The 26,760-nt window shown below is 47.8% G+C and overlaps 1 protein-coding gene across 3 annotated transcripts in view; it reads right to left on the bottom strand.

Annotated features, from left to right (window-relative positions):
- BAHCC1 (BAH domain and coiled-coil containing 1) overlaps positions 1–19,306 on the bottom strand; it is a 683,113-nt gene extending 663,807 nt beyond the window's left edge. For all 3 annotated transcript variants that reach the window (XM_069655151.1, XM_069655152.1, XM_069655150.1), the window contains exons 1-2: positions 19,108–19,306; positions 8,893–9,252 (exon numbers count right to left, since the gene is read on the bottom strand). In XM_069655151.1, coding sequence (XP_069511252.1) covers positions 8,893–9,046 — 154 coding nt within the window. In that variant the 5' untranslated portion in view covers positions 9,047–9,252; positions 19,108–19,306. The remainder of the gene's footprint in view (positions 1–8,892; positions 9,253–19,107) is intronic.
- Between the last annotated feature and the right edge of the window lie 7,454 nt (positions 19,307–26,760).

Below are 26,760 nucleotides of genomic sequence, written 5' to 3' on the forward strand. Positions count from 1 at the left end.
ATTTGATTGCATACCGATAATCGGCATTACTCCTAATCTTACTATTCCTCGTCACAGCACCAACGTTCCTTCCCAACCGATGGATGGAAGAGCACATGAACCTGCCGGGAACTATAACCGGATTTTGGGAGAAAGGGAGAATTTATTAAAGCCCTACCCAGGGAGGGGACAAGGCTAAAAGAATTTCAGAAGGGAGTTCCTAACATGGAGGTGGATGCCTCAGAGGCGAGCATGTACCTTGACCAGGAAGAGGAAGACGAGAAGTAATAAAGATTACCAGTAACTAACCCAACAACAACGACTCACAATGAAAGGACCAATAAAGTGTACTAAATGTCAGCAACAGCGACATCAAATAACATCAGACGCTAAAACCATGCCCCCTCGTGCACGGCCGCGTGATGAACGGGCCAAGAACGAGGAGAACTCGAAAAAGCCAGAAAGGACATTTGATACATGTTCAGATCGCGTTAAGACCTTGGGGCAAAAGTCAGACTGTGGAAGGAAACCGACACACGGACACTGTCTGCGGGGTATGAGGAACAGTTTAGATTCCAGCCCTCAGTCCGCCATTTCTTGTGGGCTCTACAGCCCCAGTGCCAAGCAGGGATGGGAAGCACACCCTGTTACTTGCTGCACTATCCAGGCAATAGAGAGCCCTGCCTGTCCTTCCTTCTGACCATCGATAGTGCTCTGGGACACAAGTGGTAAATAGCGACCCGAGTTCCATCGGCCCTTCTGCGACTGCACAGTCGAATCCCCACGATCCCCAGGGTGCTGGGGCATTGAGGGCGCCCCACCACTCAGTTACATAAAAAGGGAAGATTCCTATAGCAGCAGTCGGGGCACCTCGTGCTGTGGGAGACTGGGGAGTGTCTGTCTCATGGGGACGGCAGAATTCCAGAACTGGGGGAGGCGCCCTCGTTCAATGTTTGTTTGTTTGTTTGTTTATTGATTTATATTGCATGCCAGACACGGAGGTAACCAGGCACAGCAGAAAAAGAATATGCGAAGCTTACAATGTTACAAGGATAGGACATTACAATGTTACAGAATTTACAATGACCCGAGGAAAAAGCATTTGATCAGATATCGAAAATAGCAACTGAGTAGAATGGAACCAGAATGAAAATGTGCATTTTTATTGAAAGGGTCTTTTTTGGGCCTTTAAAAAATGGGTCCTCTGGTGAGCGAGCAATGAGCAGGTCAGTGAGTTTGGTTTCTGTAAAGCCCAACTGCGTGCCAGCCTTCTAAGCTATTGACAAAGACTACCCTACTATGCATACGCCGTCTGAAACCGCCGTGTCAATGCACCTGCTGCAGTGTGTAAAGGCGCCTGAAGAGATAGACGTGTAATGTGCAGGTCTCAAATTTGAAACCCTATTGGCCCAATTTAGGCATTCATCTTTCAGGGATTCAGGAAAGGGGGCAGCATTACGTTTGGTAATTATAACGTGTTACTTCTGAAACAAAAAGAATTCACTATGTTATGTCCACATTGCAAAAGGAGAAATACTAAGAACAATTAATGTGGGTAAAATACTATTTTTTGTATTATTCTTTTTTTTTTATCTGTATGTAGTTCATTACAAACTTTACAAAACGTGTCATATGTCCTTCATCTTTGCATATTATCAACCCGTTTCCTTCAAACTATCAGACAATTGCTATTATCTTTTATTTCTTTAGTTTCATAAGAAACTTTACAAAATCTTCATAAAATTGACATTTACAAAATCCTCAAAAAATTAACATTGACCTTCACATTACATTTCATAGCGCAAACACTAAAAACATCTAACACATCTGCCATCTAAATACATCATTCAGTACAATACAATACTTTAATGTTTACTATTAAAATATTTTAATAATATATTATTAAAAAGAATTTCATTACTAATTTAATGAGTGTGCAAAAACCGCAATCTGATTTCTGTCAAGTTCCCTTGTGAAGGCTATGTACAATATCCCTGTACTTCTAATGCCATATATTCTTATGACGTCCAACGGTATCTTAGGATATTAAATGCCCTCTGTCCTATGTACATCCCAGACACTTAGCTAAGCAGATTTCCAACTTACCAATAGCAACTAATACGGTGCTTCTGACTTACATTCGCTTCTAGAGAGTAATACTACATTTTCATTGCATCTATTAGCAAGCACGAGTCGCTTTCTGGCTATTTCCCACACCGGATAAAGGGCCACATATATGTGTTGGTTCTCTGTATTCAACAGTATACCAGAAATCAGCACTGTTAATACCTTCATATCTTGCCACAGAGGTTCCTAACAAAGTCATGTAAACACTGCCCAGGGTTACACACTCTGTAAGAATATGCCTGGGTGTTTCAATATGTTCAGTTATTTTACACAGACGACAAAATCTCTGACTTCGAGGTAAACGCATCTGTGGACCCACTAGAGCCAGTACTTGAAGTTGATGTATCCGCAGCCTCAAGCTAAAGGCACGCACCTTCGAACATGGGCATTGTCTGATATACAGTTGGGGTTTACAATAACTGTAAGATACTTCTTCCATATAAATATGGCTACTCAAGGCCTCCACGTGGGAGTGATTTGCAATCCAGTCCCATTGCTTTATTTTTTTGTTGAGAAAACCCGCTGCAGTGTTTCGTAAGAGGTACTCCTAGCAAAATCCGGCTGCCAACCTATTTGCTCAAAATACTATTTAACCCAACCCATGGCCCGCTTAGTTATTATGCACTAGGTATTTTCTAAGGACCATCTCAGTCATAATGTTTAATTTATGTTTACTAAACCCTTAGGCAAATCTACCCAGCCACCTCAATGAAATGAATCAATCGTAATTAAAAATGCACAATGCTCCTTCACGGGACATATCCGCTTGCCCGAAGCTACAGATTTTTCGTATCAAGCTGAGACATTTTATTTATGTATTTTTCTTTATGTGTTAAACTTTTGGAGAAAAGGGTGCTTTTGTGCATTTCAACTTATCCTCTGATTTTTCGAGGTAATATTTAATTAGAAATTTGCAGCTTCATTTGGGGATTGGTGTAAAGCACTTCCCTCCCATATTTGACCACATCAAAGCGCTTAGTAATACTAACCTAAATAAATAAATAACCAAGGTTGCCTGCCCGGGATTACCACAGACCAGCAGGTACTGCCTTCTGCGACTTTGTGTTTGTATTTATTTGAAGACCAGGGATGTCGATATTGAACCGAAATGATTTACAATAACACAATTACAGATGGCGGAAGCATTCCCACGAAGGGCGTCTGTACAGTAGAAAAAAGATGAGAAGCAGTGTTGGGCCAGGTTATGAGCGTGTAAAACAGTGGTAAATGCCATCGACTAAACGAACAGAAAAAAATAATATGCATATAAGAATGTCGGTGTTGTGCAGTTTCTGGTCGAGGTGCTGATTAAGTCCTAGCGCTACAATTTGAAAGGTCTAATTTGAACGGCTTTTGGCACTTTATCAAAGAGTATTGTTACAGCTAAACTGAAGGGCAGACATTTTATCAAGCTCACGTGGATAAAAGGCGAATTCGTCATTACCTGAATGAGTGGCTTGAAGTTACATGCTGCTGGTCTGTGTAGCACGGGCTCAGCCTACTGAGGTATCATGCTTAATGGACAAGGAAGGGCTCGGGTTGCAGCAGCAGGTAACGCAGGGTTCATCGGAAGAAAGGGGGCGAGCGGCAGACACACAAGTGGGAAGAGTAAGTGTGCAGTGTGTATAGTAAAGATGCTGAGCCAGGGATGGTCAGGATCGTCTGCTTAGAAACTAGAGCTAGGGCTGGGGCAGATGCAGTCACGGGCCAGAGTCCGCGAGAAGCACAGCACACAACTGGGCCCGATTTACAAAGGCTTTTTTCAATGGGAAAATCCCACCGAATAACGCTTTGTAAATTGGGCCTTTTGCTATTGACTAGGGGGTGCTATCAGTTCAAGCTGGGAACTGTAAACTTAAGTGGCACAATGGGAAGAAAGAAATGCCCCAAATGTCCATGGAGAGGAGGGGGAAGTTGGGAACAATAGATTCTGGACAAGAAAAAGTGCATGTAATGTGGTTTGCTGGTCAGCAATCTTATAATCTCCTTTAAATGCTGTCCAGTCATTTCTCTGCAGACTCACGCACAGATGCCTCTCTTCATGTGCTGTCTACTATGACCCAATGCCTTCCCCATTGCCCCCACCCTCCCCTACCTCCCTGCCACACCGGGCATCACTTACACACTTCTGAGCTCAGAATGGGACACATTGCACTTTTTTGTGAAAAAATAACATTGAAGCTGGAAACATAAGCCAATGTCTAATTCAGGACGGGGTTTTATGGATGAACCCAGAAACAAAACACAAAGCGAACCCTCACATCATTGATGTCAAAGTGCTGTGCCAACGGGTAAAAAAAGCATGTGGAACGCTGGCAGAAAGTCGCACGGCATCCGCCGCTAGAGTTCCTGGAAGAACCTCCCAAACATTTATTTGGCACCAATGTTTGGCAGCAAGTATTTCATATTATGGAGATCCTTATAGATGTCAAGAGTAGAGCGCTTGTACACTTAAGGGTTAACAACTCTCAGGTAATGTCTTCTTAATCTTAATTTTAAACACTTAAGTTTGGAAATAGAATCTCAAAAATAGAAGTCTGAAAATGCTGATTTTTTAAAATACTTTACATAGTGACAAAAAATATGTAAGCTTAAAATATTTCTTCTGTTTGTTTTTCATTTGTCATTGGTGCGTACATTCCATCTGCATTGCTCCTGGCAAGCCCTGCCCTACCCCGTCTCACCCACCTAGCTGCTCATATTTCATGCTCTAATCCTTCACTTTCTTGCACACATTCAAAGAGGGCAGCTACGCCCACCCGACTCCTTCCCCGCTGCTATCTCCGTGGGCCTCGCTGCACCCTCCCCGATAGCTAGAACGCCCTCATGCCCACCAGTGCGTTATCATTTTAATGGGTGCAGGGGCTGATCCTCCTCGGTTTCTTCAATTGGCTGCTATAGTGTTTAAGGTACTTCTCTCTATTATGTACTGTCAGTTTCAAACTTCTCGGTTTTCCAACTTTCTTTTTAAATGAAATATCCAAACTTGTTTCGAATGCATCACCATGGAAACGCTCTCTAGCCATAAGCATACACTGCTGCATCCCAGGTTCTGAAGTGACTGTCTGCTGACCCCATTAAGGCCGTGTAGCCTAATATAAGGCTGAGAGGTGACCAATGTAAATGCAGCTCACCAGCACGCAGGCCTTGCAAAGACAAATCACTCAGCGTGCACTCAGTACTGAACACAAGAGTTTCCAAATAAAATACGACCTAACTAAGATATGAAACCCCCTGAAGATTGAAAAAAAAGCACTACATGTATTTGAACGAGTCTGCCCTACAACGTATGAAAAAAGCCCGTGGAAATAACAGCGCCAAAATGATGGCTCAGTCAGTTCACGCGCCTGCGGCTGAGATCGGCGCTTACCCCGCAGATCACGGGTTAGAATGCCTGCGGGGTAGACTCGATCCCGAGCATGATGATTGGGTGGACACCAAGAGATCTCCCGTAGCCCCGGTCGAATCTATGATCAATCGTGTAACAGGAGTTCTCTTTTATTCTATACATGTGACGGGCCTTATTGCTTACAAGTTTGCTGTAATTGTTTACGATATTATTTTATTTACCGAATTAACAATTTGTGTAACGGAATGAATTAATCGATTAAACACTTGCGAATGAGCAATCACTTTTCATAAAAAATGTGTGTCCACCTCCGAATCCAGCCCCGAGCACTTTAGACGTGGGCCTTCTTTCCTAATGTGACTGCTGCTTGGAAGGAGTGGGGTGTGGGGGCTAGGGGGAAGGAGTTCCCATTCAAGTAGCAAATGTTAAGAAAGAAAGCGCCCATGCTCAACCGAGTATTAAAGGGCACTGTCTTTCAATGGAAGAGCCGAATGTTGGGAAAAGTGGGATTTCTGCCCCTAAAAAAGGTCACTGTGATTGAGGACTTTTTATTGCAACCAAGACATGTCTGCTGTAATTGCAAACACTGATTCCTACCGACTCCAGTTAACTGTTCCAGGAACCACAACTTGGCAAGGAGGGAGACGGGCGAAGAGGAGGGGGGAGAAGAAGGCAAGACTTTAAACTTAAACTGCCTTAAACAGCTCTGGGACCGTTTAACCGCAAGGGCCGCGGCAAAGGCCTCGCAGTGCAAGAAAATGTTATGAAATGCTCATTTCTGAACTGCGTGTGACAGGGGCTGCGAGCCGGCTACCTGCCGTAGGGCAGGGCACCAGGTAACGTTCCCTGGCCCAGCTGTTTGCTCAGCTGCTTTCTCCGATGCCCGGCCGGCCGGACCATATACGGGATAGTCCAGCTGTACGCTCCCAGATCCCAAGCAATGCAAACATTGAATCCGCGATCCCAATGCAGCCAATAGGTTCGCATCAGCTCAAGCGAGAACTCGGGGAAACCAGACAGATGCATACATGGGGTGATGGGTGATGAGTGCCGGTAAAACGAAAGCAGGGCGCTGTATTATTACTCCAGGGGTGGGGGCGAGGTTTCATGCAGATCAGCTGCAGTTTTTGTTGTGTTCCCCTGAAATTCTTAGCCTATTTTTATAACCCATCCCACATTTTTGTTCACGCCATTGCTTTTCATGCGCGCCCTCGTTGTAATCCCATTGCAGCAGAAAGCATTGTATGAGCGTGTGCACGGTTCAGCAAACGAGCTGGAAATCACTTGACTGTAAAGTCTGACAAGCGCAAGAGGTAAATACAAGTAACGAGAAAGGGCATTGATTAAAATGATTCACTAAATAGAAATACAACGTGTTTATGACGTAAATACTAATCAAACACTGCATTAAATGTTTTTTTTTTTTAGAAAAGTTGACAGGCGTTGCTTGAAATTTAAACAACCCCCCACGACCGCCGTATACCGGCCGTGTGCTGAAAACTGCACCCCGTGGGACGGAATCGTCGCGCCCCTTTGCACGGCCTTTCGAAATATTCCTCTGACCTTCTTGCAGAGCCAAGTGGGCTAACTTCCTGCCAGCACCCCCTCCCGCAAGGACCCGCCCAGATAAAGAATGACACTGGGGAGGGGGCTTTCCTGGAAACCATTGTCTGCCATGGAGGGGACAATGGCAGGAAGCGCGGCAGGCAGCCCGACCTAAATAAAAACACGACGGACGGATCCCAAGGCTGAAACAGAGGCAAAGTTCATCCCCAAACTGCAGGCTGCGCGTGTTGCGCACAGGACCGGCTTCCAGCTGCAGCATCCGCCTCTTGTGGGGGTTTGGGGGGGTCGGGATACCCCAATCCCAGAGATAAGTGCACATCCGCCGACCCCACCCCCTCCCACTCTAGGCTGCCATGTCCCTTCGCGGGGGGTCACGCAGGCACTTGCTAAAACCAAAATCTGCCCTGCGAACTCCTTCGCATTCCAGCATGCGAGGATCTTGATCGGAAACAGGATTTGTGCCCCCCCCCCTTATTAAGCCTCGCCCTTTGCTGCACATCCCAGTGACCCCTAATCCTAAAGGCCATGCCCCACCCCTCACAAACAAACCACTGCCCTTGTGCGCGCACAAAAGCTGCCTTTTTCGCCCAGCCTCCAACATTTCTTAAACTATGGTAATGGCGAACAAGTTAGGAAGGGGGGGGGCAGAGACCATTAACCCCCTGGATGCCGAGGACTGTTTACCGAACACCTCACAAGCAAAGAGATGAAACCAGGAAAGACACCTAGAAAAGCAACCCGGATGAATGTGTGTGACTCGAGGACAGTGGGGGGCGGGAGGGGATGGTGGATGTTCCTTCACTGTAGGGGCAAGGGTCAGATTTCCTGCGAAATGGCCCGCGGAATTTCAAATCTGAGGAAAGGGGGAGTGAGCTCAAGGACAAGTCACTCACTGATGGGTGCGAAGAGGCCAGAAGCAGCCATTTTCTCCAATAAGAGGGGGCAGGGTCCCAGAAAGCTTTGCATGGCAGGGACATGGACACGTGCATTTAAATAGTAGAACGCGTCAAGAACAGGACGTGTTAGGCGGACACCCCCACCACAAACCTGGCAGGCAAACCACACAGCGACTGCCGTGGATTGGCTCCTCACCGGGGTGGCGAACGCACCCTTGCTTTGCGTCCACTTTCCTGCGCCTTCCAATGCCCCCATCGCCGGGCTGCTTCTGAGCAACATGCCACCCGCTGGGTAGGACAGGCTGGTGATACTGGCAGCGCCCACATCTCTACCCGTGGCGGGAACCACACTTTAGATTTTCTTGCAATTGGTTTTGAAATACCGAATTGGAAAAAAATTAGGAAACAAACGAAATCCCCACACCATACAGACTCCAGAAACAACGCACACCAGCGCAAAGAGCGGCGTTAATACCTCTAACAGTTTTTGGAAGCGGTCCAGATACTTAAATACGCACAGTTCTATTTCTCAAAAGACAATAAGCTAACACAACCATAGAAAGTGTGAGTAATTAAAATTAAAAAAAAAAAAGATTCAAAACAGTTGTAGTAATTGAAGTCAAGCAGATGCATTCTTTGTCATTTTTATATCACTTATGAAAGCGATTGCCGAGAAGACAACACAAAACGACGGGTTTTCGGACACAATAATAATAATAACACATATTGTAAAATGTAGCATAGCAGGATGAGTGGAAATGGCTGGCGTGGAACTGGTAAATGCACCAATACTTGTTGGCAAAGACAGTCGAGAGAATTCCACACCTACAAGGCAGTCATGAGAAAAGCAATAACCCGAGCAAACACATGCGAACCCACGGCAGCATCGGCCGGGGGCGGAACCTTGCAAGTCACATATAGCGCACAAGTGAGATTCACAGTACATGCTTCTTTGGCAAAGAGAAGTGCACCGACCTGAGTGTGGCCCCATGGCGATGGGCGAGGGGAAGTACTTGCCGGCCTGGAAGGGGCCCGGGTGCTGCACCGTCCCCCGAGCCGTGCTTCGGTGCGCCAGGCTGCCCCGGTCCGACAGCAGGTGGGGCGGGGGCGCGAAGTCCCGTCCATCCATGCCGCGTGGGTGGAAGACCCGCGGGGGGGCGCCCGGCACCGCGGCAGGGCGGGCAGGGGAGAGGAGCCCGAGCAAGGAGGGAAACGTCCAGGCTCCCACGGCGGCTGATGCCTCCGGGATGTTCGCAAGGTCACACGGTGTGACCACGCCGATGTGCGCCGGGCGGTCGGGCGGCGGAGGCAGGGTCCGGCCTCATGGTCTGTGGGCTGCAGGGAGAGAAAACAACAGGGGTCAGCAGGGGGGCATGCCGGCCCCACAGACTCGATAGGATTGGCGTAAACAACATCATTTAGCACATAGCACCGCCCGCAGTCCCCGGATAACCTCCACACTACAACGTGCACGTGACGTGTGCATGTAGACGAAGACTATCCTCCAAAAAGCCCAACACACGTGCATGTGAAATGCGTCCCACATCCCATGTAAATGAGAAACATATGTAGCACATGTATGCGTTTACACTCAGATGCTTTTCTTGGTTACGTCACAGCATTATATACATACAATACGGTACCACCGCCGTTTCCCATATAAATGAAAAATGCATCCAAGGCAAAGCACACAGATCATGCGCACAGAAACTATGCAGTGAGGTTGTCTACTTTACTATCTTTGCAATGTATGTACAATTCGAAGGGTCCCTCCGTTCCAGAACTGCCCCCCGAAGAAGGAACATCGGCCGCCCCGAGTAAAACGGGCCTTCGCAAAAAAAAAATAAAAAAAAAACGGGCAAATGCAGTGCCATCCGCATGGTTACACTGTAGGTGCGCGCGTGTCCTCTCATGTGACATGACCTGTGTACACATACATGCTTGGGCGTGAGTCGAGCTCTCGATCCACAGGCCAGTGGCCACGAGCGGATCTATCGCATGGAATTACTTCATTCCAAAGAACGGCTTCAGGAGAAGATTGTGGGGGTAGAAAGATGTGCAGAGGGGTCGGGCAACACATGCAGCAGAGTGGGCACAGAGAAGGGTGGACAGTGCCCGAGGAGACGGGGCGCCCTGTCCGGCCAGGCCCTGGCGGCGGTGCTTTCCACACACCCTGTGCGTGCGCAGGGAGGGAGGGAGGGACGGCCCCGCGCTAATCTCGACGCTAATCTGCCATTCTTAACAGTGGTGTTAGCCCTGATTTGGATCTTGTGTCAGAATGCCTGTCCTCGGCGCCCGTTCCCGTGTTCTTCTGCAGCGCCATCGTATGTAGTACAACTGCAAACGAATACTAACCTGGCCGAAATTATACATTAACCGACGGAGAGTCGGAGTTATATAACACGGACCTCGTATTTCACATGCCTACATATAGTTACGACAAGACGTTCATGGATTAAAATATAGAAGGTGCTTTTTTATTTTATTTATCAAAATGTAATTGTATTCCCCGAAACTGGCAAAACAGAGCGTTCAGGCCGGGTTTGTGTAAATTAACAAACATGCTGACGCTTTCCCCATCAGCGAAGTTCATGAGATAAAAGGTGTCCTGAAAACTGGAGGTGTGTGTGTGTGTGTGTCTAGCCATTGTGGCTGCACGGGGTCGTGCAGCATCCGGCACACGCCCGTGTCATGTTCCCCCCGTGTGGGTCTGCGCGCGCGGGCATCATGGATGCAGGACAGGCAATCGATATGTGCAATTCTCAAGATGGCCCGAGCTGTCCAGCAGCCCTTCTACGTGTGAAGGGGAGGGGGGCGCGGGGGTCATGGATTGTACCCTACACATCTTCTTGCTCCCCCTAGCTCGCTCGTTGTATCGCTACAAGTCTTTCGGTGTTCACTTAATTCAGATAAGTATGCCTTTGTCCCCATCACCGAATCGTGTGTGTGTACACACACAAACCCATACATGTATAAACACACATACGTTGCCTGTGGGTCCGGTGAGTTGCGTTACGCCCGTCCCTTACGTCCCTCTTTTCTTTGGGTACCTAGTGAGATAGCTCATCGAGTTAACCCACCTGCCCCCGGCTTCTGTGGAATCCTTGCCACACATAGCAAAACAAAAAGTGGGGAAACAACCCGCAATCGACGCGCTAAGATGAATCAATTTTAATTTGGGTGTCGCTGTGAACCCTATAGAAATGGCACCTTCCCCTGGTCCAAATAAATGGGCACCAAAAAGAGGCCTAGTACTTGCCAGACATACATTTGAAGCTCGGCAGGGCAGACTCAGCCCTTCCACCTCGGGTGCATTAATGGGGTACTTCCCCAGTGGTCGCTGCCAAGCAATGGAACACCTTAGCTCGTTCGTTAAGAGCCGGGCCTTCCGCAACACGCGGATCACCTAGCACTTCACACAAGAGCCTGGAACTCACCCTGTCTCTACATGACATTAAATCACCTATATGCCCCCCCCCCCACTGCCCATGTGCCGTTCTGAACGGGTTTCCTTCGCATAATTGTACCAACTTATTGTTGCTAACCTGTATTTGCATGTGACCCAACTGTACAGATCACAATTGTATTCGCGTCTAGTTATTATGTATTTGCCTGTTGATAAATCGACTGTACATGGCAAAAACGTGCGCCTAGATGCCGCAGGGCTTGGAGGTGCGATACCAATAACCAAATATATACTATACAGCAGTACGTGCTCTGCAGTGGGCGACACACTGCATATCGGGGTTTCTAGTCATTCTCGTGTTGGATGCACCTACAGTTCTCAAAGTTGTCCTCAAAGCTCGCACTTCAACAACATATTGGAGTATTAGCTGCAATGGGGGGGATCGAGACACAGGGTCTGTTTAAAAAAACACGTTTTATAATGGCTCAATATCATTGGGAAACGAGCTGTGAATCAGCCCCCCCCTCACATTATGGAAAATCATAAGGGCACGCTCGTGTGTTGTATATGGGTACCCTCCAGGTGTGTAGCCCCCTACTGCTGTGTGCTGGGCAGAGGACACCACGGAGAGGTCTCTGCCCAAACAGCGACTCATTTTCTATTGATTGAAAATTTTCTTTTTTAAATTCCCTGATCATTACCTCCCCTCCCCCCGCCCGCCAGCCCTTATTGAGCCCGACGCTCCTCACGTCGACTGAAAGTCCCACGGCCGCCCATTAAACACGAGGGTGGGGGGACAAAGTCGGTACACAGGGGGGCCTGCAATCTGGCGATGTATATAGCCTGTCTTACTCTATTGTGCGGAATATTCTTCTATGTGGGGTCTAACATTTCAACAATTTGCAAAGGCTGCTTTTGCGGGGTGTGCCTTTATGCGTGCGTCACACCCCACCAGGTAATTCCAAACCGGAAACGAACCTAGTAAACAGCGCCCTAAATATATGGAGAATGCATTTAGTGGGAGCGGACGACGATGCAAACAGAAAATATATTCGTCAATGTGATGTTCTTGCATTGGGGAAAGGGTGATAAAAACATGTGTCGGCTTCTTTTCTGGTTAACAATTGTCAATATTTGCAAACACTTCTCTTAAGTATATAGAGCAAATAAAATAACGACTTTACCATCATTATTTCTGAGCGCGCAACGTGCAAAAACCGAGGAATGAAATGTTTGGGGGGATTACAATGTCAATTTGTATTGTCAATTTGTATGTATGGCGGAGCACTCTAAAAGGGCAGCCCTGCTGGTCAGTGGCGGCCCTGCCCCTCCCCCCAGCGGCCCCCTGCTGCAAGCCCCTCCCCCCACCCTGCCCCCACAGGACAGTGCCCCGGAAAGATAAGGGCAGGCGGAGCTATCCGCGGGGGTCCATTAATGGCTCAGAGCTTGTTAGCAAAGCTCCCTCGCTCCCAGGGCACCACGAGGCCCGGCTGCCTCGCACCCCAAGCAAAGGAGAGAGAAAAGGCCCTTTCAACCCATAGCAGTCCCACTGCCAAAGACAAGGGGCCCCGGGAGCCCCCCATCGTCATGGGGGTTGGCGGGAAGGGTGGACACACACTCGTGGTGCAAGTCTAAGCGCGTCCCTCGGCCTCACGTGTGAGCTGCGCCGGTGCAGCTTTTTAAATTCAGTGCCATGTGCCCAGACAAAAGCACTTGTGTGAGGTACTTCCTGTGCACCGAGCACGGGGATGCTGGCTGCAGCCCAGGCTGGGGAACGTTGGGCCAAAAAAAGGCCTCAGCGCCATAAATAAGGAAGGGGGTGTGGGGGTGGGGAAGCCGGCCTTTCATCTGCTCCCGGGCTGCCTCTGTGTACACTGCGGAGTGTTTGAAGGAGCCTCGGCACCCGGGCCGCGGGCGGCCCTGGAACCCCGGGCTCGCCCCGTGCTCTCGCCGCCAGGCCGTGGCTGCGGCCCGCGCGAGAAAGACGACATGCTGGAGAGGGCCACAGACTGCACCGTGCCACGAAGCCCGGGTTTCTGTGCGCAACACGCACACGCCGCTAGACGTCATTCTGGTGAAACCATGCTCGCATTCTAAACAGATGTCATGATTTTAACAAACAGAGAATTGCACGTGTTCAAAAGGAACATATAGGTGGCGTATATACGGATATGACGTTTACTTGCAATAGCCCCCTCTTTTATTTACAAAAGTGTGTCACATGCAGGTTAGTTTAAACTTCCCACACTCCATTATAAAATCGGCATCTTAAGCGTATAAAAGAAGAAACACTGTACATTTAAATTACAAGTATAGACGCTACAGAAGCAAAGTAAGAACGCTAATGTATAAAACCCAAGTAACACACAAACCCCCTAATCATGCAAGACCCATTTTGTCTCACTCGCACTACTCTTAAAATTAGGTGAAACGTATGCATGTCTGTGTGCGTTCATGTATATTACAGTACACATTGTCTACATGTAAACAACACGCAGCCCCACACACGATGTTTCCAACAGAATGATGGCACAGTCAGAGGGCCAGTCGCGCGCGCGCGTGTGTGAATATATATATATATATGTATGTACATAGAGACATATATATATATATAAAATCCCATATGTATGTTGGCCCGGAGGTCATATTTAAAAGCAACTTGTTGATTACTTGTTCATAATACATGTAATTGCTAATTGCTAGGAATGGTATCACTATACAAGAGTTGCATATATGTATATATATATACACACACACACACCACCACCACCACCACTTCCAAACACACACACACACCACTTCCAAGTGGTGTTGATGGGGAGGGAGTACATCAGTGATATTAAGAATCCTCCTAAACGTCCTCTTTTTATTTTTTAAGCCAATACGGGTGGGTTATGTTTACATTTCATTTTGTTATTTGATTTAACCGACAACGTAATAAACGAAGCGAATGAATATTGGCAGAGTAGATATGTTTTTGCCGCATCTCTCGCTCTCTCTATATTTATATGTCTCGGTTTATGTGTGCGGACATCTTTTTTGCATTGTAAATACACTACAGGCACACAATGTGGCTCCCGACCGCACAAGAGATGATGTCTTTTCCCCCTACCATTTGAGATGGCGATCTCTTCTATTCTATCTGTGTCCCCTTAATATGCCCCGCTTTGCAATTACAGAGCAGTGAAAAGAGCCCATCCCCCTCCACGGAACTGCGACCGGGCCCTTCTCGCCAGTGCACTCGGACTGAAAGGACATGGGCAAATGTGTGCAGTTAGAGAAGAAACCAAGGCGGCAAAATAATGCACAAATAACACCGTGGGAGTTCAATACACTCATTTTTAGGGAGGAGAGGAAAGATTATAGATGTAAAAAGAAAAAAACAGACGGAGAAAAAAAACAATTTGTAATCTTGACAAGGCAAATAAAAGACATGTCAGCAACCCTAGCTGTAATTCTGGCTGGCACCAGAAATGTGAAAATGTGATAAGCTGTTTTTCTGACACAGAATAGCAATGCACAGTTTCTCTTTATTAAGGCGTGTGTTACAGTGCCACGGGATCACTGGGGGGGGGCGTTTGAGGGGATGGGGGCGTGAGTTCGGGACTACAAGCCTTGGTGTTTTTAGGTTGAACGTTGGTATTTTAAAAAGCAGGATACGCTCTGAGACATCACCCCTGGGATTAGTACTGGGGGGGGGGGCTCGGTCGACTCCCTCCCTCTCCCATTCTCTGCCAGATAACAGAGGGGAGGGGGGTCTTTGAAAGACACATTTCTGATAAGATTCATAGCTGACCAAAGGCAACCCCAGGCACACCTCTATCTGCAGGCTATTCATCAACCAGCCGGGCCCAGCACTGACCATTTTCAACCGCCCAGCCTGCTTCAGGGCGCGGGGGGGGCGAGGGGGGTCAAGGGGCTTACACATAAGCATCACCTCACCATTTCCTCAAAACACAGCAACAGAAAAACACAACCCCTAAAAGGAACTTCTAATGAAAACACGTGAAAGCACCAACATCTACAATTTTGCCTTTGCTAAAACAAAAAGAAAAGGGGGGGGGCGCTTAAAACGCTCTTTAAGGGTTCGTCTGACCCTAAGGGTTAATAAACATGTTTTGCGGTGGAAACTACTCAAGAATAAATGCAAGGCCCACGTGAAGAGCAGCTTGGCAGCGCCACAGCCCCGGCCTCCTCCACGACGAGAAATGGCCGGAGACCCACACGGACATTCATGCTCAATTTTGTTTTTAATTTACAAAAAAGCAGAAACATTGTAAACAAAATCTGATCAGGCGAGCTGTAACTGTGGGGGTTCGGGGCGTGTCTTACATGGGACTTTTTATTAATCGTGTTTCTATAGGGACTTCAAAATAATATAGGTTATTAAAGACAGGAAATCTATTTTTATCCTAATATTTGGAAAAATGTGCCGGTGAAGTTAACAAAAAAAGTCAGCGTGAGAGGGTGAGAAAAACCCGGGTAAATTCTATCACACCTTCTGCCTGCCTACGCGGGTAAAATTAAAACTTGCATATCTCTATATTTAGTCTAAAAAGGGGCCGATTGTTGGGGGTTGGGAGCCGAATGTCCCCGCCTGGGAGCCAATCATATGTGGCGGGGTGGTGTCATTTCTCCATGTCAGTCGACAAATCAAAGTGAAACCGACTCGCTGTAATCAGCCTGCTCTGCTGGCTGAACAGCCCGGGGAGGGAGCGTGGAGCCCGGCCGAAACCCGACCCCTGGCCCGGCGAGGACTTCGCATCGAGCCTCTTCCGGGACCCGGGCTCTCACATCCACCGTAGGGTGCCAGGCAGGAACTGGATCCCCCGCCCCCTAAACCGATCCAGTGCGAAACGGAAGAAAACAAGAACCCCGCCGAATGCTTGTATTCTAATGTACAACTCGCCAAATTGCATTTAAATCGCAGTCTTCGCGCGCTACAGTTAAAAGTGCTTTTCTTAAAAAAAGAATGTGTGATTTCAATTAGCACAGAAGCGAGAGAGCACAGATCCTGCACCGGAGCATGTAAAGTAGAAAATAAACTTGCAGTCAAAAGTAAATATTCGCACGGCCATGTACGATGTTCAGAATACGTGCAAACATTCACTGCAATCTTAAATGTGCAATTATCATATATATACACACACGGATCTCAACTGAAGTCAACACAAACTGCATGAAATTATGTCGGTCCGAGAAAATCCTCTCGTATTTAAATAAAAAATACGAGCATCCGGTCCAGTGGGAACCGTGCTTGATTTCGCTTTTCTCTCGCTGCTTCTTAAGGCCTGTGTGCTCCTACGCACGCAAGGGTTTGCACTTGTGCGCCGTGGCCTTAGAAAGCACATGCCTTTATTGTTTGGTCAGCACGGCATGGCACATGGGCCTTTACACCGTCACATACATATAGCGCACACGGTGGTGCATGTTGGTACATTACAGCAGCAAAGCTACGCGAATGTATGGCGAGGAAGTGCACTTTAATATCTGCAAACAACTGTGGTTTGATGCCGGAGGTGCCCCGATAAAGGCACACACGAAGGGCACGGGACAACTTTTGCTGCACAGTACACACACCCGCTGCCAGCTATAGCCTGCTGGTCATACGCACATGTGTGTGTGTGTCTTGCCACCCACAAATAAAATGGACCCCAAACCATATCAAATATACGTAGGCTTCCTGTGGGCACATAGGAAGCCCACTCATGTATGGTATGGCATCCATTTTAATGTTGTCAACACCTACATGTACACTTCAACACAAACGTACACGGTACTACCAAATATATATATATATATATATATATATATATATATTAGGAATGCTTGCACAAATGCATTTTTGCATACTATCCCACACATACGCGCATACACGAACAGTCAAAGGCATATAGTCATATTCCAGAGCCGTCATGATTATTTTACGTGTGCGCAACATATACACGGTTTCAGAAATACGCACACCCGCATATGTACATGTACAGACACTTATTTACAGCTCAATGCCTGTCTTTCTGTATAAACGTACGCAACCACGCGCACATAGCTAGACATGTTAAACACATACACACGCCTTTAAGGTATCACTGCATTCCCATATAGCAGGCGTTTTCACCCCAGATACACCGAACGCCTAGATTCAGACACTTTCAGCGGCCGGGAGTTGGACGCACAGCGCGAGACGCCTCTGTACTGCACGGAGGCCTGCTTTTTCCATGCCAGTCATTCTGATCGATGCTTTTCTATTACATGCGCCTTGTGCAGGTTGCATTTGCTGTGGCAATCCAGAATACACACAAACAATGAAATGGGCACACGTCCTTGCACGCGCCATCCAGGTAGCTCGTCATCCAGGCCTTTGCACCAGGCGCAATTCATTCACTATACACGATGTGGACTCTTTTGTTTAAACATATTTAAAATATGGGGGTTTCGTGGCATTATCATATAGCATACGATTGACAGGATGGGAACCAAGCATGAAGGCGCACACACTTTTAAAATAGAGCACATTAATACCCAGTAGACGCCTCTAAACAATACAGCAACATCCAACCAGGTCGCTGGGATAGACCCCGTTTTAGAAATAAATGCGCATTTTTTCACGTATCCCTTTGATTGATAAGTGACAGTCATTCCGCCATCATTTACGCCTGTGCATGCAATGGCTGCAGACCCAATACTATTTATTTCTATAGTGTTTGTAGCAGTATATTGAGAAAGATGCCGGGGAGGGGTTTTCTCACTGTGGGCCCTTTACATGTATTTCGCACGGATCTTCGACGAGAAGATATACATATATATATATATATATATATATATATATATATATATATATATATATATATATATATATATATATATATATATATATATATATATATATATATATATATATTGTTCTTTTTTCACGTGTACGCTTCTTGTAATGTGATTTTGCCTGCACTTTCAGTTTGCTCAAATCACTGCTGACGATCTCAGAATAGTAAAACAAGGCCGTTTGTGCGTTTTTCTTTTCTCGGACGTCTGTTTTTATTTTATTTTTCAGTGGTCTGGAGGCTTGACTTTATTTTAGAACGATTGCATGCACGTTTTTGTTCCCCTTTGAAGACGCTAACATTAATATCTATTGCATCTGTCCCTGCGCAACGCACACGCATTTTGGCATAATTTCGTATTGAATGATCCTGTAAATGGGAAGATAGGAGGAACCCCACCCGCCCCCCCAAGGATACAGGCATTTGGGCAAGTTACACGTTGACTGCTATTACTGGTGGTTCGGTCATGCAGCATTTACGTAACCACATATGATAAAGTCAAACTCTACGAAGGTTGGAGTCACAATGTGGTGCTATCATATGCATTTTCTTTTCTGTTCAAACATTACATGTAGAAAACGATACATTTTACATCGCCAATGTTATAAGAGCTTGGGGATTTTTCGAGAATGTACGCGTTCTTGTAAATCTATTTTTTTTTCATGAACACGGTTTTGGATATTTTATGTCCTTCTATATTTAGACGCGGTCGGTCATTTGCGCATCGTGTCACCTCTCATGATCACTATTTTGCATTTTTATCCCACGAATTGCTTATTTTATATATGACAAGCGCCTGTTCCAAGCACTATTTGAGCCTCGATATTAATATACTACGCGGAGCATTAGAACGAACGTTCAGCCCTTTGTTATTCTCAGTATTTTGCACGTGTGAAGCTGGCATTTGTGGTATCAATGTTTTGGAAACCTACACATAACGAGTATAGTTTATAAAGGACTCACAGTGCAGCGCCTGCTGTAGCGCCCGGCTCTGTGTAGCTTTCTCCCAGCCCCCTGAGCTGATGCTGCCGGCGCGAGCTCCCCCTTGCCCGCGCGCCGCTTTCTGGTTCCTGCCCGCGCGTCGCTGTCCGCGCGCCGGTTTCTCAATCTCACACACTCTTCTCCTGCCCGCGCACCACTCTTCCCACTGTCCTCGCGCAGCTCTCAGCTCCCCCCCACCCCCTTCCCTCTCGCTGCCCGCTCTGTGTCAAGGTGGGGCTCCCCGAGACGCGACTCTGGTCGCTGATTGGGCGATCCCCGATCGTGGTCCCACCTTCCTCTTCCTGCCCCTCCCTACTTCACGCACTGCCAGCTCGTGCCGCGCGCTCTTCTTCGCTGCCGGAGGTAAACAGGCGCAGCTATTGGCCGGCCACTGGGTCCGGAAGAGCTGTATATCAGGCAGGAGAGGTGGGCGGAACTAGACGGTTGGATCAAGAGAAAGTCCCAGCGCGCACCCGTTTCTGCGCAACTGAATGAGATCGGGGAAAACGACGGAGGGTGTAAGGTGGCTCGTTTTTTTCCTCCTTTTGCGGGAGAGCGCTAGCTGCTGTGTGGCGTCTGTCGGAGGAAGCTACTAGATAGGTCTCCTTACACTTTGACGGGGAAAAACGCTTGCCTATGAACAAAACGAAGGTGGTTTCCTACACATAGTTTTAAGAATACGCACGCTTATGTACTTATATATATGTATTTCTGTACACACGCACATATTTTATTTATTTATTGGTAATTTGTTAAGTGCTTATACAATTAGCAAAACTGTTTCAAAGCACAGCAGGGCAACAGAATAGGGACAGGGGAAGGTAGACAGAGAATCGCAACAAAGATAAATAATTTAATTCGTGGTACAAACAATGAGAATAACAGGGAGGGGAGACAAACCTACAATGCCTTGTGAGTGTTGAATGTGCAAGTGAAAGTGCATGACATTTACAGTCATGGGACTCGTAAACAACCTATTCAGAGAAGCAGCTTCAAAAAGTATCTTGCAAGTGATAGGGTCAATAATTTACTGGCATTTTGGAGAAACATAGGTAGGTGAACATCAATGTGCTCTAAATGAAACCCTTCAATGTTACCAAAAGTCTGACGGGCACAGGCTTCCCGAAAACCCAACATTCAACATACAATACTGTTTCTTACACATATTTTTATTGTTCTGCAATGTTAACTATCCCCTCCAGATTGTTTTCGCAAAATCTTTCTAGACAAATGGGTCAGTGATCACGCCGCGGTACTAAGGCATTGCACCTACCTATGTGCTAGATATTGGCTGTTTTCTGGAACAGATTCTATCATAGGGTACTAAATATGTTCAAATAATTTTTTGTTTACATTAATATTGAATTTCTGTCCAGACCGGAGGCTTCTATTATGCTCAACCTCTTTTCCTCTCAAGCAGCTTTGTTAAAAAACATGGTCAACAGAACAATACAAACAAAAACTACAACATCCATGAAAAAGGATTCCTTTTGTAGTTTTAATTTGGTAGGGTGAAAAAAGTCCATGTGACTCTGCCATCCAATCCCAGTCCATCTGAGGCTAGGCCACCCCTGACTTGCTGATCCTCCTACTCTTTCGTTGCTGCTCGAGCAGCAGGTAAGTGTCATTTCTCATTCTCTTATATTCTGTGTGAGAGAGCTAGTGCGTTACTATTGTTATGTGTTTGATAGTGCTCAGACAGAATTAGCAGTGCGCTAGCGAGGCCGAAACATTTCCGCATTTGTATCTGTCAGCGCAACAGGCCTCTTGCTCCGGCGCTTCAGTTACTGGAAACAGCAGGGGGCAGGCTCTGCAGAAGTCCGCAGGCAAGCATGACGAGACCTAGGTTTCCGGAGCTCGCCTGGGCACTTCTGCGCTCCCTCAGAGACAGTAAAGACTGCAAGTTTACCGGCACCCGTAGCCCAGCATCACTCAAGCCTCCCACGTTCTATACGCACGCTGGCTACGCCGATGGAGACTGTAATCTTACTGCTACGCATCAGTGGTCTGTAGCGACACTAGGCTGTCATAAAATATTTGACAAATCTCACATTACGATCGAAAGCTCAGTGCAGCCTCAACCCCGGTAAGCTGCTCGGCAGTGCATCAACAGGCACAGTCGCAAGCAAATACTGGAATTCTAACTGTCCAGACATTTCTCCTGTGTCACCATCCTCATTGTAAACCACAGTACTAACATCACTGCTGTTTTGACAGGAGCAGGCACAAGTACACCTGTGAAAACAAGCCCATTGCTGGTGGCAGCAAAATAAGCCAGAGAGAGCATAGCTCTACGGAGGAGTCGGACAAGCCGCACTGCAGCCGATGACTTCACCCTTCCATGGGGATGGTAGTGCAGAAGGCCCTCTACACCGGTTTAGGGCCACTCAAGCAGCTGAGTATCATGGATGACTTTATAGCCTTCTCGTAAGGCATGCAGAAGCTTAGAGACTATCACAGAGAAAGGGGAACACGCAAAGCCCGCAGGGCCGGGAGTGCTCAGATGCTCCTGAGCACCCCACGTAGTAAACATTGCAAAGGTTATGGGACAGCAGAAGCCGAGGACGGGGAGGGGATACCTCCCCCTTGGACAGTCAAGATGAGGACAGCTGGGCGCACGCCTCTGAAGAAAGCCCAGAAGAGAGGGAAGATCACTCCTCAAGCGCGGGAAGATCACTCCTTGGGCGCAGGAAGATCACGTAAAGCTTTAAACGAAAGCAAGAGATTGGGGGAGGAGGAGGACCTGTTTGACCCAGACAGCCTCGTCCACCCCACATCGGCCGAATGGGAGCTGCTAGAGAAGATAGCAGCCTATCTGGGGAAATGGCTGCGTATGCTTCTGGACAAAGATGCCTGAAATAAGCTCAGTGCCCCCGACCTCGCCTTCCAAACAATGTGGCCGAGAGCATGAAAATCGATGAGCGCATGCTCCCGTTTATGGGGCGCTTTGGGAGAGACATCAAGGAAGGCTTTGACCGGTCCTGGAGGGCATGCCAGGACAAGATGTTGGACTTGGTCAGGCCGCTGGCAATGGTCTGGCAACTGGCAGAGGAGATCATGGAGCAGCAGCAGGCCGTCGACCTCGAGGCCCAAGCGGGCTGAGCGCAACAGGCGATTTGCTTCCTAGGGAATGCCAATGGCGCCCTGGCTAATGAGCGCAGGAGGTCCATTCTGGTGAAAATCGATACATAACTAGGGGAGCTCACCTCGTCTGAAGCGGCAGGTGCCACAAAGGGGAAGTTGTTCAGTGACTCCTTCATCAAGGACATGAGCAAGTTTGTACCTTTGCAGCGCTTGAGCAAACGCAAACATCCCTAAAGAAGGTTTTCGGGGCTGTAGTTTTTGGAAGGGTTGGCAAAGGCAGGGTCTGCTCTGCCAGCCGATCCTCCGACTGCAGGGTCTCTCCCAGGAGAAGCTGGCAATACCAGGAAGACAGCAAACCAGACCCCTCCTTCCCATCCAGGGGGAGAGGCTGGAGGTACAGCTGGAAGCAGCAACCCGCCAATTCAGGTGAAACTTCTGGCCGCGCTGCACAGCGATCTAACGAGCACGAATCTCCCTCCAGTAGGGGACAGACTGGCGCAGTGCACAGGAAAATGGCTAGAAATGACCAAAGATGCATGGGTGCTGCAAGCGGAACAAGGTTTCTGCTTACAGATTTATCAGCAGCCCACCCAAGCACACCTGCCCATGTCCATAGTGTTCGCAGCAGAGAACGAGCACCTGCTTGGAGAGGAGAATGTGATGCTGGAAATGCATCAGAGGGACAGGGCCTCCGTATCCTTGTCCTTTATTGCTTTTTATCATGTGTTCTGTCTTGTTTTCCACGCAGGAGTTCATGTGGGACTCCTGGCTGTGTGGCTCTTCCTGTATTTGGTTCGGTGAACAGACCCTTGGGATACCATTATGACACCCATGGGTGGGAATACAACCCTGTACTCCTAGTGTATGTTTTTGGGCACCTGTGTATGGCCCACAGAGCAGGCTACGGGCCGGTGGCATCTCCATGCTGAATTGACAAGTGCCCTAAGCGTCCTCCATCTTGGGATGCCCAGGCCAGGTCATTGGAATCAGTGGATTCCTTATAGGAGACAAGATGGACACTGTGGCCTCTTGCTTTCTATCGCCTGTTACCTTACTTTTCCCGAAGTCCCGGGAAGTCCTGACTCTGTCCCTTTCCCCTGACAGGCTGTTGGATGGAAGTTCCATATATGGTGTTGTGGGGAAGTCCAGGCCAGACTGGCTGGAGCCTTCCCAATAACTGCATGTTGTGCGTACTCCCTTGGGGTGGGACCTGGGTGAATGGAGTGTTTGACGAATACGCATTTCATGTTGTGGGTGTCTAGTATCTGGTGGTTGACACAATGACTGAGACAGCCCTGCCCGAAACTGGTATGAATGCAGTGTGTAGTGCTGAATGCCAGCGTGCTTGTCTGAATCCACATTCTGTGTTGTGAGTGTCTGAATGGAGAAGAATGGCCTGAATGCACTGTGAGCCGACTGTCTGCCTGAATGCCCTTCTGAGTGATTGGTTGCCTGAGTGTGACCCAGCAGAATGCATGGGAGATTAACAGTATATCTGGGGGCCTCTCAATGCTAGAAATCGTTCAGAAGCTTAAGTAGAAACTGACATCATTCAGAAGCTGAAGTTGAAACTGATGCTTAACTTTGAAGCCCACTGGAACAAGAAGAACTGCTACTGCTGTCCTTCGCTAATCTGAAAGCTGCTGTGCCTTCAAGAAACTGATCCAAGAGAAGACCTGGCTAGGAGACCTCTCCCCGAGCTACAAGGGACCATCGTACACCAGCTGATCTTGGCCAAAGCTCCTGGTAGAAAGGCTGCCGACCGGAGAAGGGGACAGCCAAAGAGAATGAAGAGAAGCACCAGACAGCCGTCCACCGTCGCTGACCGCCATCCCCGACCGGAGCCGCAGTGCCCCCTTTGCCTATGAACATTTGATCCAAGGACTCCATTGTTCACCCTTGTCAACCACTTTCGTCCTGCCAGAGAAAGTCAAGGCTGCCGACGACCAAGGAGAATCCGCCCGTGGGTTTCCCGTCACCTGAAGACCTCAGAGACGCAGACGAAGCTACTGAAGCCAGCCACGGTCCTGTTCGCCGACGACCTGACGCTGTTGCTGGGCCAAAGTTCTTCATTGACTCTTTGCAGCAACGAACACTCGACGTCAAAGTGCACTGCACGTCTCAGCTTGCAGGATGTTTACGACCAATCGTCAACGAGCACCACAAGGACCGAAGCTGCTGCCGCAACGACCATGTTCACCCCTTTTCCTCGTGTGATCTCGACGATCCATGGCTCATGCTTTAAGGGAGCCGCTCAAGAAGGATCTGTCAACGACCCAACGTCTAATTCTGCTATTCCAGGTACATTGGGGTTGTAGAACTATTTAGAAGGAAATAAGACTCTTGTGAACAATCTATGGACTGGTCTTGTACGATATATCTTTATTTACAGGTGGGGGGATCCTCACACAGAACTGTGTCTAGGTAACGGGCCAGTATTCTTCCTATTGTTCTAACCAACTGCTTTTCCTCCTATGTCTATTGTTGGTTCCCTTTATAACTTGATTTGTGTGACATGTAAACTAAGTACGGTTGATGCACTTTAATGAAATCTGATAGTAATTGTGGTACCACGTACAACTGTGTATATATTTGCCATTGTAGATTAACTGAGCACAAAGTGAGTTATTGTGATTGTGTATGTAACCTTGAACCTTAATTATATAAAGACTGTGTTTTCATTATACAGTGTGTGGACATTCCTTTGTGGGTGCTTGGGGACTACACTGTACTTAGGAACCAGCCTGCATCACCTCCTGAGAGCTTAAGCCTTGGTTGCTGGACCATTGCTACCAACAATAGAGAATCTTGGCTGGGGTGCTCTGTGCCTTTCCTCTGCCATACAGAGAGCAGGAGTAGGCCGGACCCTGAGGCAGCAGCAGCATATGCCTTCCTGGGGACTAGCATGGAGTATGCATTCCCACCATTGACCTTGATAGCAAGAATGCTAGCTCAAGTGAGGAGGCAGAAAGCAAAGCTAGTGCTCATGACCACAGATTGGAAGGGGCAAGCTTGGTTTTCAAACCTGCTAGAGCGGTCGTGCCAGTCTCCCATCTTACTTCCTCAAGACTTGACAATATTGCAGGGTCCAGCAGGCGAAAGGAACCCACTGGTTCAGGCGGGCAGCCTGAATCTGATAGCCTACACGATTTCCAGAGAGCGTGGTCACTGCCAGGTAGGCCGAATATTTCATCAGGGAATCTTAGGCATTAGATACTAAAAAAGCATACAAAATCACCTGGGGGATATGGTGTAGCAGGTGCCTGGCTAGGAACGTTCATCCCGCTAGAGCAGATGTAGTCCACATGCTTAATTTCATGGCCACGTTGGCGGTGCAAAGTAATGCTTACCGGACGATAAATAAAGCTCGCTCGGCCATAGCAGCAGGGCATGTGCGAGGGGAAGTCCTCTCTTTTGGGGAGCACCCTATAGTGTGCAGACTGCTCAAGGGAGTAAGGCTTTAAAAGCCTCCAGCACCTAAGCACACCCAAGTATGGGATGTGGACAGGGTCCTTCGACCTTTTCAGTCCTGGCTAGCGAACAAGGATTTGTCGTGCAAGGCTGTCGACAAAACTCATGAATTTTCTCTGCCTCATTTTATGTTCGAGAATGTCAGACGTTACGGCTTTGGAGGTTGACAGTAAATCTTTCTCGCCTTCGGAAGTGACTTTTCACATTACCAAGAGAACCAAATCTGGGATCAAGTCAGTGACATGCCCAGCTTTCCCAGAACAACCTAAGCTGTGTCTGGTAGCTTACGAAGCTATGACGGCCCATTTCATGCTGCAGGAACAGTCCTGCTGGCTGTTAGGCCTACGGAAGTCTTTTAAGGCTGTTTCCGCAGCCACTTTAGCGAGATGAGTGCAGTGGTGCTTGCAGCAGGCAAGTATCGATATACAGGTTTACAGAGCCGACTCGATTAGAGGGTCTATGGCCTCCAAAGCATTCAGTGTAGAGGCACGCTGGGAGGATATCATGAAGGCGGCCGACTGGTAAAAAAAAATCAGTCTTTAAGACCAATTGAGCAAGTGTTGACGTTGGTGGCAAGTAGCCTATAAACAAGCATAATCCGAGCCTCCGGTCTTGACATAGAATTCAGATTTTCGCTACTATCGTCACAGAAAATTAGAATTCTATTAAAGACTCATAGAGGAAGAATTATTCCACCCAAGCAATCCCGTAGAGGTACCCGTGGGAGAAGTATGTGTGTTGCTGCACAACAGCTATCAAGTTGCGATTGCCCAGCCAGTATTTAGCCTTTAGTCAGTGTTGTATGTTCTGGTTTTCATGCAGGTGCAGAGGTCAAGCCGGTAGGTTCATGAGGTAACAGGATAAATTTGTTAGTAATGAAGCATATAACAGTTGGGACACCAGTTCGAGTTGGTGACAGTGAGAGGAAGAGGATCAGCCAGTCAGTGGTGGTCTAGATGGAGTGTTTAGGGGCGGGCCTTCAATTGGTGACCCCAACATGATCCCAGCCTTCCCCGTACTGGCAGAGGCTTCCAGGCCGCTTCTCCAGAAGGACCGTGCCCACCTACAGCGACCGGCTGC

Source organism: Ambystoma mexicanum, chromosome 3q (assembly GCF_040938575.1).
Source record: "Ambystoma mexicanum isolate Mex_15411 chromosome 3q, UKY_AmexF1_1, whole genome shotgun sequence".
NCBI classification, from domain to species: domain Eukaryota; kingdom Metazoa; phylum Chordata; class Amphibia; order Caudata; family Ambystomatidae; genus Ambystoma; species Ambystoma mexicanum.